Source organism: Gorilla gorilla, chromosome 4 (genome assembly GCF_029281585.2).
Source record: "Gorilla gorilla gorilla isolate KB3781 chromosome 4, NHGRI_mGorGor1-v2.1_pri, whole genome shotgun sequence".
Classification (NCBI taxonomy): Eukaryota; Metazoa; Chordata; class Mammalia; order Primates; family Hominidae; genus Gorilla; species Gorilla gorilla.
Window position 1 is genome coordinate 181,033,312 of NC_073228.2, and position 18,987 is coordinate 181,052,298.

Genomic DNA, 18,987 nt, shown 5'->3' on the forward strand with positions numbered 1-18,987 from the left:
TCATTTCTTTTTATCTCTGAGTAGTAGTTTGTTGTATGGATTTACTTGGTTGTTGATCCATTCATCTGTTGATAGACATTTGGGTTGTTTCCCGTTTTGGTTATTATAAATAAAGCTGCTGAGAACATTCAAGTTTTTGGACACTTTGTACCCTCCCTGCCCCTTCCCTCCCCCTCCCATTTTTCTTTTTTTTCCTTGAGACGGGGTCTCTCTCTGTCGCCTAGTCTGGAGTACAGTGATACGATTCTGGCTCACTTCAGCCTCAACCTCCCAGGCTCAAGCTATCCTTCTGGCTCAGCCTCCTTAGTAGCTGGGACTACAGGTGCTTGCCACATGCCTGGCTAATTTTTTTAAATATTTTTGTAGAGACAGGATTTTATTACATTATTACCAGGCTGGTTTTGAAGTCCTGGGATCAAGCAGTCCTCCTCGTTCAGCCTCTGAAAGTGTTGGGATTATAGGTGTAACACACAATTCCTGGCCACATTTTCTTTTTTCGGTTTTTGTTTTTGTTTCTGTTTTTCAGAGTCTCGCACTGTCACCCGGGCTCGAGTGCAATGGCGCAGTCTTGGCAACCTCCGCCTCCTGGGTTCAAGCGAGTCTCCTGCCTCAGCCTCCCGAGTAGCTGGGATTACAGGCATGTGCCACCACTCCCGGCTAATTTTTGGATTTTTAGTAGAGACGGGGTTTCTCCTGTTGGTCAGGCTGGTCTCGGACTCCGGACCTCAGGTGGTCCACTTGCCTTGGCCTCCCAAAGTGCTGGGATTACAGGCATGAGCCACTGCACCTGGCCAACTTTTTCATTTTCTTAGTGATGTGTTTGTAAGACTAATAGTTCTTAATTTTTATGAAATCCAGTTTATCAATTTGTTCTTTTTATGGACTGTGATTTGCTGTCATAGCTAAGAAGTTTTGCTTAACCCAGTGTCACAAAGTTTTGTTTCTTGTTTTTTTTTTCTTTTTAATCTGCGACAGAGTCTCACTCTGTCACCCAGGCCGGAGTGCAGTGGCGTGATCTCAGCTAACTGCAACCTCCACCTCCTGGGTTCAAGCGATTCTTGGGCCTCAGTCTCCCGAGTAGCAAGAATACCAGGCATGCACCACCACGCCCAGCTAATTTTTGCATTTTTAGTAGAGACGAGGTTTCACCATGTTGGCCAGGCTGTTCTCAAACTCCTGGCCTCAGATGATCCACCTGCTTTGGCCTCCCAAACTCCCAAAGGGCTGGGATTACAGGTGTGAGTCACCACGTCCAACCAGTGTCACAAAGATTTTTAGTTCTGTGTTTTCTTCATAGAATTTTTTAGTTTCACATTTCACTATTAGGTCTGTGATGTATTTTGTATTAAGTTTTGCATATGACATGAGGTATAAAGAAGATAGAATTTTTTTATTTTTGGTTTTTTAAATTTGTGGGTTTTTTTCTCTTTTTCCTAGGAAAGCTATTATCTTTGAGAGTAGGACATTTTACCAGTTTTGGTACAGTGTAAGAAATGGGAGTCACTTATTAGTGCTCTTGGCTCACCCTATTTTCCTGCAATAGGGTGGTCACATCATTGTTTAGATTGCTCAGGTTTAATAATAGCTACCACGCCTGTAATCCCAGCACTTTGGGAGGCTAAGGTGGGCAGATTTTTTAAGGTCAGAAGTTTGAGACCAGCCTGGCCAATGTGGTGAAACCTTGTCTCTACTGAAAATACAAAAATTAGCCAGGCATGGCGGTGGGTGCCTGTAATCCCACATACTTGGGAGGCTAAGTCACGAGAATTGCTTGATCCCAGGAGGTGGAGGTTGCAGTGAGCTGACAACATGCCACTGCACTCCATCCTGGGCGAGAGAGGGAGATGGAGTCTCAAAAAAAAAAAAAAAAAAAGTTACCAGTTATTCAGCATCAGGTAGTGTTTTCCCTGTTTACAAATACATATTCAAATATTGTTCTTAAAATATTTATTTACTGGATGTTCTCAGTGTTTATAGATAAAATGGATGATTTGAATGAGCTTCCGTTTCCAGCAATTACCTATAGGAGGATTCATGTTGAGGTCTGTTTACCTGTCAAGCTTAGGCTCTTTTTCTTATGTTGTACTGCATCTCACAGAGAGATAGAGGTCTGTGGTTTTTGTTTTGTTTTGTTTTTTTGTTTTGATTTTTGTTTTGTTTTTCTGTTTTTTTGTTTTGTTTTTCTGAGACAGTCTCCTTCTGTGGCCCAGGCTGGAGTTCGGTGGTGTGATCTCAGCTCACTGCAACCTCCACCTCCCAGGTTCAAGAGATTCTCGTGCCTCAGCCTCTGTAGTAGTTGGGATTATAGGCGCCTGCCACCACACCCAGCTAATTGTTTTGTATTTCTAGTAGAGACGGTGTCTCACTATGTTCCCCAGGCTAGGCTTGAACTCCTGGCCTCCAGTGATCCAATTGCCTTAGCCTCCCAAGTGCTGAGTACACTGCTTCTGGGTGGTTTTTGACTTTTTATTACAAAAATCTTAAGACATACACCAGGGTAGAACAATGTAAAGAATCTCCATGTATTCAGTTAATTTCAATAGTTATCAACTTCTCTCTCATTTTCTCCATATATTTCAAAAGGTTTCTAACACAACATCTAATGTATAGCGAGAATATGTAATAACTTCTTTGCATCATCTACCAGCCAGTTCATTTTCAAATTTTCTCATTTGTCTCAGGGATGTCTTTTTATTATGTTTTGAATCAAGATCTAGATCCAGAGAGAGGCCAAAAACGTCTCTGTAGGTTTTGTTAGGGAGATTACCAGCATTGTATGTCGGGTGATTTCCTGTAGTGTAAACTTTTTTATACATCTCTTAAGTTTCTACTTATCTTTAACAATACTGCCCCCACACCTTTTTTTTTTTTTTTTTTTTGAGGCAGGGTCTCACTCTTATCACCCAGGCTGGAGTGCACTGGTGTGATCTCAGCTCAGTAAACCTCCACCTTCTAGGCTCAAGCAATCCTCCTGCCTCAGCCTCTTGAGTAGCTGGGACCACAGGCATGCATCACCACGCCCAGCTAATTTTTGTTATGTTTAGTAGAGATGGAGTTTTGCCACGTTGCCTGGGCTGGCCTCGACTTCCTGGACTCAAGCCAGCCACTCACCTCAGCCTCCTGAAGTTCTGGGATTGTAGGCGTGAGCCTCCTCTCCCAGCCCAACTTAAATTTCGTTGGTTGCCTCCTGGAGGTATCCCTTTAACTTGTTCCTCTGTCATCCATATTTCCTGTAAACTTGTAGTTAGTCCAGGGGCTTGATTAGGTTTAATTTCAGTTTTTTCTTTTTTTGGCGGGGGTGCCAGCGGCAAGCATTTTCTGTAGACAACATGTACTTCCTGTTGTATCACGTCAGGGAGTATGTATTATCAGATTGTTCATTTATAATAATACGAAGATTGTTACAGTGGGTTCAGACGATGTCAAACCGATCAGTCCATTATAAAATTTCTTATGAACTTTTCACCTAATGGTTTATCATTTGGTAGATTCTTGAATTCTTACTAATTTATCTTCTTTTGGCTTCTCAGGAATCCATACCTGTTTTGTATGTAAGCAGAGTGGGGAAGATGTTAAAAGGTGCCTTCTACCCTTGTGTGGAAAGTTTTACCATGAAGAGTGTGTCCAGAAGTACCCACCCACTGTTATGCAGAACAAGGGCTTCCGGTGCTCCCTCCACATCTGTATAACCTGTCATGCTGCTAATCCAGCCAATGTTTCTGCATCTAAAGGTATGGATTTCATATGTGGACCAGTCTAATTGTAAAACCTCAGTTTAATTGGCAACAGATATTTTCTTTTTTCTTTTTTGTTTTTTTTTTGGAGACAGAGTCTCGCTGTGTTGCCCAGGCTGGAGTGCAGTGGCGTGATCTCGGCTCACTGCAAGCTCCGCCTCCTGGGTTCACGCCATTCTCCTGCTTCAGCCTCCTGAGTAGCTGGGACTACAGGTGCCTGCCACCACGCCCGGCTAATTTTTTTGTATTTTTAGTAGAGACGGGGTTTCACCGTGTTAGCCAGGATGGTCTCGATCTCCTGACCTCGTGATCCACCTGCCTCGGCCTCCCAAAGTGCTGGGATTACAGGCGTGAGCCACTGCGCCCAGCCGGCAACAGATATTTTCAAATGCAGTCAATCCACCATGTCACTTTATGGCCTCTCTCTAGCTTTTATCAGAGAGATTACCAACATTGTATTTGGGAGAGAAGAGGGGCATAACGAACTAGTTCAGCAGCCAGGCAATGCCAGGGCTCCATAGAACACAATGGGGTCGTGTGGTAGGGTATTAAATATTTGGATTTCATGCGAGATGTAGTTTGAGAAAGTGTTCTGCTGCATGTCCTCTTCCCCCTATTGATTAGAAAACCAGAGTGTAGCCTTCCCCTGGGCTTTTTTTTTTTTTTTTTTTTTTTTGAGACGGAGTCTTGCTCTGTCACCCAGTCTCCTCGATCTCCTGACCTTGTGATCCACCCACCTCAGCCTCCCAAAGTGCTGGCATTACAGGCATGAGCCACCACGCGTGGCCCCCCTGCGCCTTTTTTTTTTTTTTGAGATGGAGTTTTGCTTTTGTTGCCTGGGCTAGAGTGCAATGGCGCAATCTCGGCTCACCGCAACCTCTGCCTCCCGGGTTCAAGTGATTCTCCTGTCTCAGCCTCCCGAGTAGCTGGGATTACAGGCATGAGCCACCATGCCTGGCTAATTTTGTATTTTTAGTAGAGACAGAGTTTCTCCATGTTGGTCAGGCTGGTCTTGAACTCCCGACCTCAGGTGATCTGCCTGCCTCGGCCTCCCAAAGTGCTGGGATTACAGGTGTGAGCCACCGCGCCCGGCCGGCCATTTTTATATCTCTGGTTTCAGTGTGATATCATTCAGAAATGCATGTCAAGGCAGGATTGGGGGTTTCGTGTTGATTTGTTTTTTGTTTGTTTTTTTAATGAAAACTCTTGTCCTAGAAATTTTCTTCTGCTTCATAGTTAAGCTGAGACCTGAGTTTTCCAAAACTGTCTGTGCATATAGGTAAACTTAAGTTTTGAAATGTGTTCTCTTTGGTAAAACAAGTTGTTTTTGTTGTTGTTGTTGTTTGTTTTGTTTTGTTTTTTTTTTTTGAGATGGAGTTTCACTTTTGTTGCCCAGGCTGGAGTGCAATGGCTCGATCTTGGCTCACTGCAACCTCCACCTCCTGGGTTCAAATGATTCTACTGTCTCAGCCTCCTGACTAGCTGGGATTACAGGCACATGCCACCATGCCCAGCTAATTTTTGTATTTTTAGTAGAGACAGGGTTTCATCATATCGGTCAGGCTGGTCTCGAACTCCTGATGTCAGGTGATCTGCCTGCCTCAGCCTCCCAAAGTGCTGGGATTATAGGCATGAGCCACTGCGCCCAGCATGTGTTTTTTTTTTGTTTGTTTTGTTTTGTTTTAAAACAGGAGGTCTCGCTCTGTTGCCCAGTGTGATCTCAACTCACTGCAATGTCCACCTCCCAGGTTCAAGAGATTCTCTTGCCTCAGCCCCTGGAGTAGCCTGGATTACAGGTGCTTGCCACCACTCCCGACTACTTTTTATATTTTTAGTATAGACGGGGTTTCGCCATGTTGGCCAGACTGTTCTGGAACCCCTGACCTCAGGTGATCTGCCTGCCTTGGCCTCCCAAAGTTCTGGGATTACAGGTGTGAGCCACCACGCCTGGAAAAACCCAATACCATATCTCTGCTGGTGAATTCATGTGTGCCAAAAGAACCTTGACTTTTTCCATAGAGGATTGAGGAGGTAAAATTTAGCAGTGTTGATGTTTGTTTTAATCAGACTGTCAGTACCTTTTTTAGGATTATTTCCTGGCCTCATGGGTCTCATAGGTAATTTAACTTGTTGGATCAAAATTGCAGTTTCGATGAATATGATGGTGTACACCTGTATTTCCAGCTTCTTGGGAAGGTAAAGCAGGAAGTGGGAAGACTGTTTGAGCACACAGACTTTGAGGTCACGTCCAGCCTTGGCAACACAGGGAAACCCCATGTCTTTATTAATACAAAGAAAAATGAAAAGAGTTGCAGTTGGCTACCTTCTCATTTTTAATTGTTATTACAGATTGCATTAGAGGGTTTGGTGGTGGTTTGGTGATGGTTTATAATAGATGAAGTATTTGAGGGGATGTATTTCCTCTGGAGATGGTAGAGAGGTTCGTTCACTTGAAAGGCTTTAACAGAATCACAGAGTTCCAGGCAAGCATTATTGTTGTCTCCCCTCTCCCTATTTATTCTGGGGCTGATTTCCTAGTTGTCAGGACAGTGGTTTGAGTTGGGCTTTCCCTTGTTGAAGCAGGCTCACTGACAGTTACGGGATTTGATTCCTTTTGGAGACTTATCACATAGCTCCCATCTGAGTTTTCTTGATGGATCGAGTGTTTAAGATCCATCATCTTAGTGGTGATTCCTTCTATTTGTGACATTTTTTCAGTGCTAACAAATAGACTTGAATAACTCACATTCTTTTTATATTTAATTTTTTTTTCTTTTGCTCGTCCCTGATTTTCCTGCTTTAGGTCGGTTGATGCGCTGTGTCCGCTGTCCTGTGGCATACCACGCCAATGACTTTTGCCTGGCTGCTGGGTCAAAGATCCTTGCATCTAATAGTATCATCTGCCCTAATCACTTTACCCCTAGGCGGGGCTGCCGAAATCATGAGCATGTTAATGTTAGCTGGTGCTTTGTGTGCTCAGAAGGTAAGAAATCATTTCTTCCTCTATTTGTAGTCTAAAAAGGGATTAAATCAATGTTTTAATTGGAACGAAAATGCTTTTCATCAGATTGCCACTGGAAAAAATATTAGAAATGATACTATTCATCTGCCATTCAGGAAATGATGTCCCGAATTAATGATTACATAGAAGAACTTTTTTTATTTTTTTGAGACAGCGTTTCACTCTGTTGCCCAGGCTGGAGTGCTGTGGCACAATCTCAGCTAACTGCAGCCTCCACCTCCCAGGTTCAAGCAATTCTCCTGCCTCAGCCTCCCAAGTAGCTGGGATTACAGGTGCCCGCCACCATGCCCAACTAATTGTTTGTGTTTTTAGTAGAGACAGGGTTTTACCATGTTGGCCAGGCTGGTCTCAAACTCCTGCCCTCTAGTGATTTGCCCGCCTCGGCCTCCCAAAGTGCTGGGATTACAGGGGTGAGCCACTGTGCCTGTCCAGCAGAACTTTTTAAAACTTGGCTTTGTTGCCCAATAGGGAGAGGTTTTATTTTTCTTATTTTGAATAATGACTTGAATTTTGTTAAAATGATAAACAATTGAAGCAGTAAAGACAAAAATTCACTTAATCTCACCATCAGAAAAAAAAATCATTGCTTAATATTAAGTGGCATTATTCCAGACATTCATGCATGTCAGCAGATAGAAAGTCAGATACCTAGATAGAGACAATTCTTGAAAATAGCATTATGATGTAATTGTGTTTTCCTAACAAGCAATTTTATACAAATTAATAGAAAAAGAGTGAATGTGATGGAAAAGGTGAAGGGATTTGTGAACTTTAGTTATATATTTTCTCATTGTAAGAATATTAGTTCTTAAGAGATCACGTAGAGGAAAGATAAATTTTCTATATATTTTATTCTTAGTGCTTTCACCCAGGCTGGAGTGAAGTGGTGCAATCTCGGCTCACTGCAACCTCCGCTGCCACGCCGCTCCCCATCCCGTCCCCACCGGTTCAAGCGATTCTACTGCCTCAGCCTCCTAAGTAGCTGGGATTACAGGCGTTCAACATCATGCCCCACTAATTTTTTTTTTTTTTTTTTTTTTTTTTTTTTTTTGGTAGAGATGGGGTTTCACCATGTTGGCCAGGCTGGTCTCTAACTTCTGACCTCAGCTGATCTACTCTCCTCAGCTTCCCAAAGTGCTAGGATTACAGACGTGAGCCACTGTGCCCGGCCATTTTATTCATTTTTAAAATACTTGTTTTTTAGAGCAGAGTTAGTATTAACCTTTTACGTATTTTCTTTTCTATCCTTATCATCCCTGACAACTTGATTTTTGCTAGTTAAATGGAATATTTTAGCAGTCATCACCAGTATATTAATTGTAGTACTTAAAGTTCTGAATTCCTTATTTCAGTTTTTCTCTTGGTTGTCTGAACTTTTGTGATCCCACAGGTGCTCATTTCTCTGCTTTGAGGCATCATTTGCCTTTGTACTAGAAGGATATCTAGTACAAAGGTAAATGATACTTTTCTAAGTTCATGGTAATGGTATTGGTATTTTGTAATGGTATTTTTCTAAGTTCATTGTGGACTTTGCTCCACTATTTTCTAGTGATGAGAGTGGCACCAGTTCTTCAGTTTTCTCATTTATTTTCAGATTTTATTTTGTTGATTTAGTAGTTACTTGGCAATAATTATTTATTATATAATAATTTATTATCTACTTATTGATTATGCAGTTTCCTGAAAACCTGGCTGGCTCTGAACATTCTGAGGGACTAATTTTAAAAAGAGTCAATATATGTAATAGAATGAGCATTGTACTTTGAATCTCAAAGTCCAAGTTTGAATTCTGGCTTGTCTCTTCAGGCAAATTGCTTTACCAAGGCTTGGTTTGCTTGTTTATAAAATATAGGTTTTATTCCCTATCACACAGTCATATTATAATAGCATCAATTAAATGAAAAGATATGATTAAAGCCCTTGCACAGTGAGAAAATCAGTTTAAATGGTCTCTGGTCTCATTTTTAATTCTCTGTAGGGCTGACTTTTTCTGCAGCCTGCCTCATTTTGTTTGATTTTCTTCTAAAAATTATCTTTGTTATTACCCACTTTCCCTGCAAGATGACTTCCTTCAAGAAAACAATACCTTCTTTTTCTTTCCTCTTTCTTAAGATACCACTAAAGAAGCCGAACACAGTGGTGCATGCCTGTAGTCCCAGCTATTCAGGTGGCCAAGGTGGGAGGATTGCTTGAGCCCAGGAATTCAAGACCAGCCTGGGCAATATAGCGAGACTGACCTCATAAACAAACAAAACAAAAAACAACCAAAAAAATAGATACCACTGTGAAAGGAAAATAAATCCCAGGAGGCCCAAATCGCTAAGCCAAGGGAAAAGTCAAGCTTGGAACTACATCAGGCAAACCCGCCTCCCGTTTTATTCCTCAATAATACAGCTACAAGGCCAGGCGCCGTGGCTCATGCCTCTAATCCCAGCACTTTGGGAGGCTGAGGCAGGTGGATAACCTGAGGTCAGGAGTTCGAGACCAGCCTGGCCAACATGGCGAAACCCCATCTCTGCTAAAAATACAAAACTTAGCCAGGCGTGATGGCAGACACCTGTAATCCCAGCTACTTGGGAAGCTGAGGCAGGAGAATTGCTCTGTTCTGTTGAATTTCACCCTGGCAATGGAAACCGATAGCTTATCTTCACAGGTGTGGGACAGAAAGTCATCCCTATGCTCATCTGAGACAAATGCATACCTCATTGCTTCCTCTGCCCTATTTATGTAAAAATGCAGTTTCACTGAGCCAGATTAAATTGTGTATTCAGTGAAAGGCTGATGAAGGATTGAAAAGAATGCAACCTTTTGTCTTTTACCTACTTATGACCTGGAACCCCAACCCCCCATCAGAACCAATGACAATGTTACACATACTGATGTCTCTTATCTCCTTAAAATATATAAAAGCAAGCTGTACCCCCACCACCTTAGGCACATGTTGCCAGGATCTCCTGAGGTTGTGTCATGGACGTGATCGTCACCTTGGCAAAATAAACTTTCTAAATTGGTTGAGACTTGTCTGACATATTTTGAATTCACATCACTAAGGAGATTTGTATTATCAGGTGTATGTATATGCCAATAATTCTGTAAAAGAAGAATTTTCCTTCCTTGCGATATATTGTTTCTGTAGCCAAAGACTGGAGTTTAGTTAATTCTGGAAGCTTTTTTTACTTAGTTGAAATCTGACAGCTAGTACACAGTCAATGGATGGGTAAAACTGCTGCCACCTTAGTATAAACCAAGGCACTACCTCCAAACCAATACAGGTAAGCAGTCATCGTGTTCTGTATCATCACCTACTCGCAGTAAAAGCATGGCAGTTTTCACCTTAGAAGTTTCTTGAAGTAAAACACCTTAGTTTTATTATATCTTGTCCATGAAGTCAACATTGTTTTTCTATTCTCTGTGATAAAGTGGGAAGTACACATAAAGCAGTTTCTTTGCATACTGATGGTTATCTTGAGTTAAAGCACTCATGCAACTGAGTTTCAAGCTGAACTATCCACATTGTTCATGGAACAACATTTTTAATTGTAAGAGTTACTGATAAACTATGGTTATTCATGCTTGGATATTTGGCAGACATTTACTTGAAAATGAACAACTGTGAGCCTATCAATACAAGAAAAAGAACTGCAAAATAATGGCCAATGATAAAATTTGAGCTTTTAAGTGAAAATTAAAATTTTCGTAAACTATCGTCTGCTACCTTCAGTTTGACAATTTCTTAGTACTTACTGATTGGATCATGGTAGTATTAATAAATGTGATTTTAAAAGTATAATGAAATAGGCCATTTAGAAGATGCATATGACTCAATGAACCAAATTTTTTTTTTTTTTTTTTTTTTTTTGGTTTGAGACGGAGTCTGGCTGTGTCGTCAGGCTGGAGTGCAGTGGCGCTATCTTGGCTCACTGCAACCCCTACCTCCTGGGTTCAAGCGATCCTCCTGCCTTAGCCTCCTGAGTAGCTGGGACTACAGGCATGTGCCACTATGCCCAGCTAATTTTTTGTATTTTTAGTAGAGATGAGGCAATATTTTTAATATAGCTAATGCATGATGTTAAAAACTTTGCATATGTAAAAGATCCATTCAAAGTAGAAGACAGATCAATGAATTTTAGTGTAGTCATTTTAAGTTTAGTGACATAGTTTCAGTTTCCACATTGCAACTATACACTGTGGAGTTTTAGCATAGTATCAAAGAATGAATATCCACAGTTCTGAACAGGTTATTTTAGCACTCTTTTCCAGCAATATATCTCTGAGAGGCCATACTTTCTTCATGTATGTCAAACAAATAACATATTGCAAAAAATGCAATTCAAAATATTTGCCAAAATGGGCTGTACACGGTGGCTTATGCCTGTAATCCCAGCACTTTGGGAGGCAGAAGTGGGTGGATCACTTGAGGCCAGGAGTTCAAGACCAGCCTGGCCAACATGGCAAAACCCGTCTCTACTAAAAATAAAAAATTAGCTGGGTGTGGTGGTGCATGCCTGTAGGCCCAGCTACTCAGGAGGCTGAGGCAGAAGAATCACTTGAACCAGGGAGACGGAGTTTGCAGTGAGCCAAAATCGTGTGCCCGCACTCCATCCTGTGTGACAAAGCGAGACCCTGTCTCAAAAAAAAATAAAATATTTCCAAAAATGGGTCAGGCGAGATGGCTCATGCCTATAATCCCAGCACTTTGGGAGGCCAAGGTGGCAGATCAGTTGAATCCAGGAGTTCAAGACCAGCCTGGCCAACCTGGCAAAAACCCCATCTCTACCAAAAAAAAAAAAAAAATTGGGCGTGGCTCAGGAGGCTGAGGCAGGAGAATCGCTTGAACCTGGCAGGCGGAGGTTTCAGTGAGCTGAGATCATGCCACTGCACTCCACCCTGGGTGACAAAAATGAGGAAAAGTATAGTTTTTATTAAAATGTGAATAATGTTTAATGTGAAGAATGTTAATTATTCTTAGTATCTGCTTGTGGGAACTAGGAAATAAAAATAAAATAATAAAATGAAATAGATACTTAAAATGAATTTAGATACTTAAAATATTTTTAGTTTTAAATTTCTCTCTTGCAAATATCTGTATTATATCCTGTATACACAAAAGCACTTTGGGTTTCTTTGTAATTTTCAAGAGCATAATGTGGTCCTGTAAATTCAAGGAAAGCCTGAGGCCAAAAAGCCCAAGGACTGCTCCCATAAACTAAGATTATCCTGTAGTTGGTGAACAGGGATAGAAAATAGTCTTACAACTTTTTTCCCCGTCATGTAAAGGAGAGAACTAAAGGTAGTTAACCCGGGTAGTAGGATCATAATTTGGTAAATTGCAAATTGTAAGGAATTGGACCCTTTCAATTTAGCAGTATGTTTAAAATGCATTTTCTCTTTATTTCCCTCTTCCACCAAGTGTCTCATTTCATCTTTGTTTTAATGGCTCATGTAGTTTTCCCTCTTCTGTCTGTCTTCCTGGTTTTCCGGCTTTCTCCTGTATATTACCTCTTGTGTCACTAGATAGACCCTCATTCCTGCTTCCCATCTATCTACCCAGAGTAGTTCTATTGATTTCTTCCTTCATGTTCTTCCTCAGCTCAGTCTGCATTATGTTCTGTCCTGAAATACAGAGGTGCTTGCCACTTTTTCCCCTCATCTTTGACCTTCGGCCTTTATTCAGTGGGTTTTCTTTTATCCAGGTTTCTTTTCATGTTATATCCTTCTTTGAGTGCCTTTTTGTACGTGAAATATTTCTAGTGCATCATGAATGCCAATTTAATGAAAGGAAGATTTTTCTCCTAAGACTATGTAAGCAGACTAAACAAGTTGTAATTCAGCAAGTGACTAAGCATAGATAGGAATGTTGCAGACAGTATCCTGCCACTGGGCTAGTTGAATTTATGTCACTGTTAGTGTACCATTCTAAGAGTATTTGATTACCAAAATAGCTAAGTAGAGGTTCAGACTGTATAATTGTTCTTCAGACTTGTTTTTTAGCAGCAGACGCATTTCCAAATGTAATCTTACTCTGAATCTGAGCTTCACTATACAATACAGACAAAAGGTGAGCTTTTCCAGTTGAAGTAGGAGTCTGATCTGAAACCCACCCCTGGCCCCAACAAAAACAAATAAAACTCCCACTCTTATTTTAAGAGCTTGTTGAAGAGAATTATTAAGTAAAGGCCCTTTTGGCCGGAACTGCCATCTTCCTGTAATTCGCCAAAATGACAAACACAAAGGGAAAGAGGAGAGGCACCCAATACATGTTCTGTAGGCCTTTTAGAAAACATGGAGTTGTTCCTTTGGCCGCATATATGCGAATCTATAAGAAAGGTGATATTGTAGACATCAAAGGAATGGGTACTCTTCAAAAAGGAATGCCCCACAAGTGTTACCATGGCAAAACTGGAAGAGTCTACAGTGTTACCCAGCATGCTGTTGGCATTGTTGTAAACAAACAAGTTAAGGGCAAGATTCTTGCCAAGAGATTTCATGTGCATATTGAGCACATTAAGCACTCCTAAGAGCCAAGATAGCTTCCTGAAACGTGTGAAGGAAAATGATCAGAAAAAGAAGCCAAAGAGAAAGTTGCCTGGGTTCAACTGAAGCACTACCTTGCTCCACTCAGAGACGCATACTTTGTGAGAACCAATGGGAAGGAGTCTGAGCTGCTGGAACCTATTCCCTATGAATTCATGGCATCATAGGTGTTAAAAAAATAAAAGACCTCTGGACTGTTAAAAAAAAAAAAAAAGCAAAAGTCAGCATGGGAATAAATTATATATAAAGTGCCAACAGAAGTATGTTTATAGTAAGAATTTTTTTTGTTTCCCAGCTGAAGATTTATTGGCATAAATGCAACCATATAAAAACATAAGTTATGAAAAACAGTCATGATGTGCCCTCCCCATCCCCCCAGCCCAGGCCCCTAAAACCTCTGTGGGAGGGAGGGAGAGAGAGAGGAAGGGGGAGCCCCACAACCGTCTAGGAATGCTCAGTCCCTGGGCCCGTGCAGGGCGGGAGAGCCGGGCCTCAGCACATCCTGTAGTCTGTGGAGCAGGACAGGTCGCACAGATGGCCCCTGAAATCTAGGTTGATGGTGAAGTCCAGGTCCCAGTTGTTCTTGGCGTTGGGCCGCATGCCGATGGTGCCGAAGATCTCCTCGCCCGTCTTCAAGGTCAGGTAGTCCTCCATGTAGAACACAGTCTGCTTCCAGTGCGTGTACAGGGACTCGGGTATGGTGGAGAAGCCGGTCCTCTTGTGGCAGTGCGTAAACTCGACGTTGAAGTAGGCCACCTGGGCGTGCACGTAGTCATTCTGCTTCACTTGCAGGCAGAACGGGGAGGTGAAGGTCAGGTCTTCCACCTTGACGGTGTAGATGTCTACGTCCTTTATGAGGCAGGCGTTGGTGACCAGCTGTTTGAGGTCCACCACATCCACTAGGGTTTCCTTGATGGCCACATCTTTGATGCAAGATATATCGAAGGCATAAACGTTCTCCCACCAGTGGATCTTGTAGTCTTTGTACTGCCGGTCCTCGGTGGCCGTCACATACAGTGTGGCCCGGTCTGGGAAGATGAGGCTATTGGGCGCCAGCCACTTGTCCGGGCATAGAGCACAGTGTTGAGCATGGACTCGTAGAAGAGGCAGTTAGCCCATCCACTTGCTGATGATGACGTCCACCTTTTCCACCGGGAGCTCTATCTCCTCCACCTTCCCCTTGGTGATGGTCACCAAGTGGTCTAACTTGTTGGCTTTGACAATCTTCACCGCATAATCAGACCTACTGGAACACTCGATGCTGATGACCTTGCGGGCCTGGCCTTGGCGGCGAACATGCAGAGGATGCTTGTGTCCGAGCCCACATCCAGCACCACCTTGTCTTTAAAGACGTGCCGGTTGTGAAACATGGAGTTGCCGAAGTGGGCGTAGGAGTCAAAGGAGTAATCTTCGGACGTCATGCCCTCGACGTTCAGCTTCTCGCTGCTTTCCGCCTGGCCACAGTACACCTCCATGATGCAGTTCACGACCTTGGCGGCCGCCATCTTCACCCGCACCTACTCCTCTTCCGGCCGCCAAGACCCCCGCCTTTTTCTATAGTAGGATTTTAAGAGGTGAAAGAAGCACAGTGAGAACAAGATTAACTCGGATATATTCTTTGCTAAGGCTTTACTCCCCACTTCAGGGTAAAACTTGGAATTACATGTTTGAGTCTAGCATGTTTGAAGCATGCTCATTTCTGTCAACAGCGTGGCTCATTTCTTTTTGGCAACAAAATAAAATGCCTGCCTGCTGAAACTACTGTGTTTTGAAAGCATTTATATATTTATTTATTTGAGACAAGAGCCTTGCTGTCACCCTGGCTGGAGTGCAGTGGTGCTGTCTTGGCTCACTGCAACTTCCGCCTCCCAGGTTCAAGCAATTCTCCTGTCTCAGCCTCCCGAGTAGCTGGGAATACAGGCATGTGCCACCACGCTGGCTAATTTTTTAGTAGATAGGGGGTTTCGCCCTGTTGGCCGGGCTATTCTCTAACTCCTGACCTCAGGTGATCCACCTGCTGCAGCCTTCCAAAGTGCTGGGATTACAGGCCTGAGGCACTGTGCCCAGCCGAAAAGTTAGTAGTTTTAAAAGGAGGGAAGGAACTAACCATATGGAGATACTACTTATGTGTCAGACGCTACTAGGTAATTTATTAGCTAGGTGAATCTTCAAACAGATGTGGTTGTTGTTTATTAGAGAACACTCCTTACCGCTGAGGAAATTATAGCTCAGCAAGGAAAGTGAATTTCCCAAGGGCCTGTGGTCCTAGAGCTAGAATTCCAACCTGAACCTGACGAGAGTTAAATAAAGCTTATGCTGTTTATACTGTGGTCATTATGTGTCACTGATAATGTTTTTATTTAGTATATCTTTTAGTGAAGAGAAAGAAAAGATACATATATGTGTGTATGGATGTACACATACATGACTTGCAGTCTTGTGATCTGAATGCCACATTTTTTTTATTCCCACAGGAGGCAGCCTTCTGTGCTGTGATTCTTGCCCTGCTGCTTTTCATCGTGAATGCCTGAACATTGATATCCCTGAAGGAAACTGGTATTGCAATGACTGTAAGGCAGGCAAAAAGCCACACTACAGGGAGATTGTCTGGGTAAAAGTTGGACGATACAGGTAAGCCTGAAGAATAGCACTCATCTCTTTTACCATCCTCTGTTTCTTGAGACCTCTCAGATACAATGCTTAACGTATTTCTAATGATCTACTTAATTACTCATTGTACTCCTTCCCTCTTCTTACTGATTTTTTTCCTTATAGGAAGAGAAACCTAACTTTATGATTTACAATTATAGGAATAATACATGTTCTCTGTCGAAATTTTTTTTTCTTTTGTGTATTTTGTGGAAATTTTTTTTTTTTTTTTTTTAATGAAAAGACACTAATAATCTCACAAGGCAGGCGCATTGTTAACATTTCGGCATATGTACTCCCAGACGTACCAATACGCAGTTATGCCCCCCACCATCCAAAATAACTGTTTTTACAGATTATACTCTGTTATGTGTCTTGGGTTGTTTGTTTTGAGACAGGGTATCCTCTGTCACCCAGTCTGGAGTGCAGTGGTGTGATCATTGCTCACTGCAACTTCAAACTCCTGGGCTTAAGGGATCCTGCCACCTCAGCCTCCTGAGTAGCTGAGACTACAGGTACATGCCACTGCACCCGGCCACTTTTTCTTTTTTAAAATATTTTGATTGAACATCACACACCAGGAACTGTTGTGGGGTGGGGGGAGGGGGGAGGGATAGCATTAGGAGATATACCTAATGCTAAATGACGAGTTAATGGATGGGTGCAGCACACCAACATGGCACATGTATACATATGTAACAAACCTGCACGTTGTGCACATCTACCCTAAAACTTAAAGTATAATAATAATAAAATTAAAAAATATATTTTGATTGAATATGGAAAGCACAAAGGATGTAACATGCATGACTTTAAAGAATGACAAAAGTGACACCTGTGTATGTACCTCCCACTTAAAGAAATAGAACACTGTTGGTACTTTTGAGGTTTATTCCATTACCTGATTCCATTCTCTCCTACCCCCAGAGGTAACCACTGTACTAAATTCTAGGTTTTTCATTCCTTCGCCCTTCTGTGAGAGTTTGTTTTCTTTGGTATGTTTTAGACCTTTATGTAAAGGAATTATTGTTGATACATTTTCCTGCAACTTTTTTCGTTCACTTTTATGCCCCTGAGATTCATCATAGTATCGTATAGTGGTTCATTCATAGTTCACTGTTCCTTTATGTAGTCATATAATGTCTAGTTCACTTATCCATTTTCCTGTTTGGACTGTGAACATTTGGTCAGTTTTTCTTGGTTTATATACTTGGGACCTTGAATATAAGTATATACTTATATACAAGTATATATTTGGTTTATATACTTAGGGCCTTCTCTAGGGCATTCTCTGGAGTAAAATAGGTAGATAGAGGTTTCCAGCTTTAATAGGTAATGCCAAATTGTCTCCCTAAAGTGGCTGTATAGTAATTTACATTCTTTGATTTTATTTGTATGTGTTTGTGTTTTGATTTCTTGGTGCTGTTCTCCCATATTCCCACTAATTATTGAAGGTTTCCTTTTTAAAGGCCAAATTGTATTTTATTTTGTATAGTGTACCATGGATAATACTATTATTTTCTTGATGTTGAGCATTTATACTTTTTCCAGTTTTTCCTTCTTATAATGCTTCAGTGAATGTTATTGTCATAAGTCTCTGTTCCTATATCATTATTTCCTTTAAGTAGAATCCTTGAAGTAGAATAATTGAGTCTAAGGGAGTGCGCGCCTGTGTGGGAATGTGGGCAGGTGTTTTCCAGCTTCTAGCACATACAACTTGTTTGTGTTCTAGTTAGGTTGTAAGAATGCCGTAAGATGGACTTTAATGTGGACAGACAGACATTGCTAATCCTTACTTTTATATGAGTAGGTTATTTTCCTAATGCCTTGCAGCCTTCTAGAGGTTTCCCTTCTCCTTCTCCTTTTCACCTTTCCCAGGTGGTGGCCAGCTGAGATCTGCCATCCTCGAGCTGTTCCTTCCAACATTGATAAGATGAGACATGATGTGGGAGAGTTCCCAGTCCTCTTTTTTGGATCTAATGACTATTTGTGGACTCACCAGGCCCGAGTCTTCCCTTACATGGAGGGTGACGTGAGCAGCAAGGATAAGATGGGCAAAGGAGTGGATGGGACATATAAAAAAGGTAACTATCCTTTTTGTTTCTCAGGCAAACACAGACCTCTGTTACCTGAGTGTCTGATCTGTTTTAGAATTCACATATGCTCCATTTTGAAACTGCCTTTGTCCTCTCAGGGCATTATCTGGCTGCACATACAGTATTTTGCAAGGAAGTTGACCCATGTAACTCATTATTTTTGAGCCTTAATCTTTACTTAATTAGAATTTCCTTGAGCTTTTTTTTTTTTGACTTACCAGTTGTTTTCTCAGCATTCCATCAAATAATGGAGTTCTGAAACTATTTCATAGAAGAAACACTTCAGTTTGCTAGACAGAGGCTCAGATCTCTAGCAGAGCTACATTTGCTCCAAGGAGTTTTGTCTTGTCTTGTCTTGTCTTGTCTTGTCTTGTCTTGTCTTGAGCTCGTTGGGAAGAAGTAAAATTCACCAGATATTGCAGAACAAACTAGTAAAGGTCAAAGCATAAATGCTCTGAATCAAAATAAAGTTTTGTAAACTGGCCTAGCAATGAAGGCAGGGTGCCCTGTTATAAGCAGAACTAGTTTTACTGCTTACCAGGTGGTCCAATCAACTTCGAACCCGGTTTTCTCTTACCATGTAATGGAGAAAGTTTGCTCTTAGAATACAGTGGGATTATAAAAAGTGTCCCTGCAGAGTACATAATTGGTATCCCCTTAGTGGTAATTACCTTCTTCCTCTAGCTGTCCTTTGAAAGATAATATATCCCTTGCTATTTAATATATTTGGTCCTTAAAGTACAAATGGTTCCCAACTCAAAATGGTCCAACTTACAGCTTTATGATGTTGCACTTCCATTATGTTCCTCAGCTTATGATGGGATTACATCCAGGTAAACCAATTGTTAACATGAGGAGCATCTGTGTAAGACTTTGTCTATAGGGTGAGATGAAAAGGGATTCTAAGCAAGTGACATGGAAGAAGATTCTAAGCAGGTAAAACTTCCTGGTT

General features: G+C 41.7%; 1 protein-coding gene and 1 pseudogene across 14 annotated transcripts in view; one reads left to right on the top strand and one right to left on the bottom strand.

Moving 5' to 3' along the window:
• The window catches only part of NSD1 (nuclear receptor binding SET domain protein 1), a 166,863-nt gene that overhangs the window by 122,943 nt on the left and 24,933 nt on the right, over window positions 1–18,987 (top strand). For all 14 annotated transcript variants that reach the window (XM_055386342.2, XM_019026901.4, XM_055386343.2 and 11 more), the window contains 4 exons: window positions 3,531–3,731; window positions 6,538–6,717; window positions 15,765–15,921; window positions 17,818–18,023. In XM_055386342.2, the coding sequence (XP_055242317.2) occupies window positions 3,531–3,731; window positions 6,538–6,717; window positions 15,765–15,921; window positions 17,818–18,023 (744 nt within the window). The remainder of the gene's footprint in view (window positions 1–3,530; window positions 3,732–6,537; window positions 6,718–15,764; window positions 15,922–17,817; window positions 18,024–18,987) is intronic.
• LOC101152385 (protein arginine N-methyltransferase 1-like) lies at window positions 13,587–14,797 on the bottom strand (annotated as a pseudogene).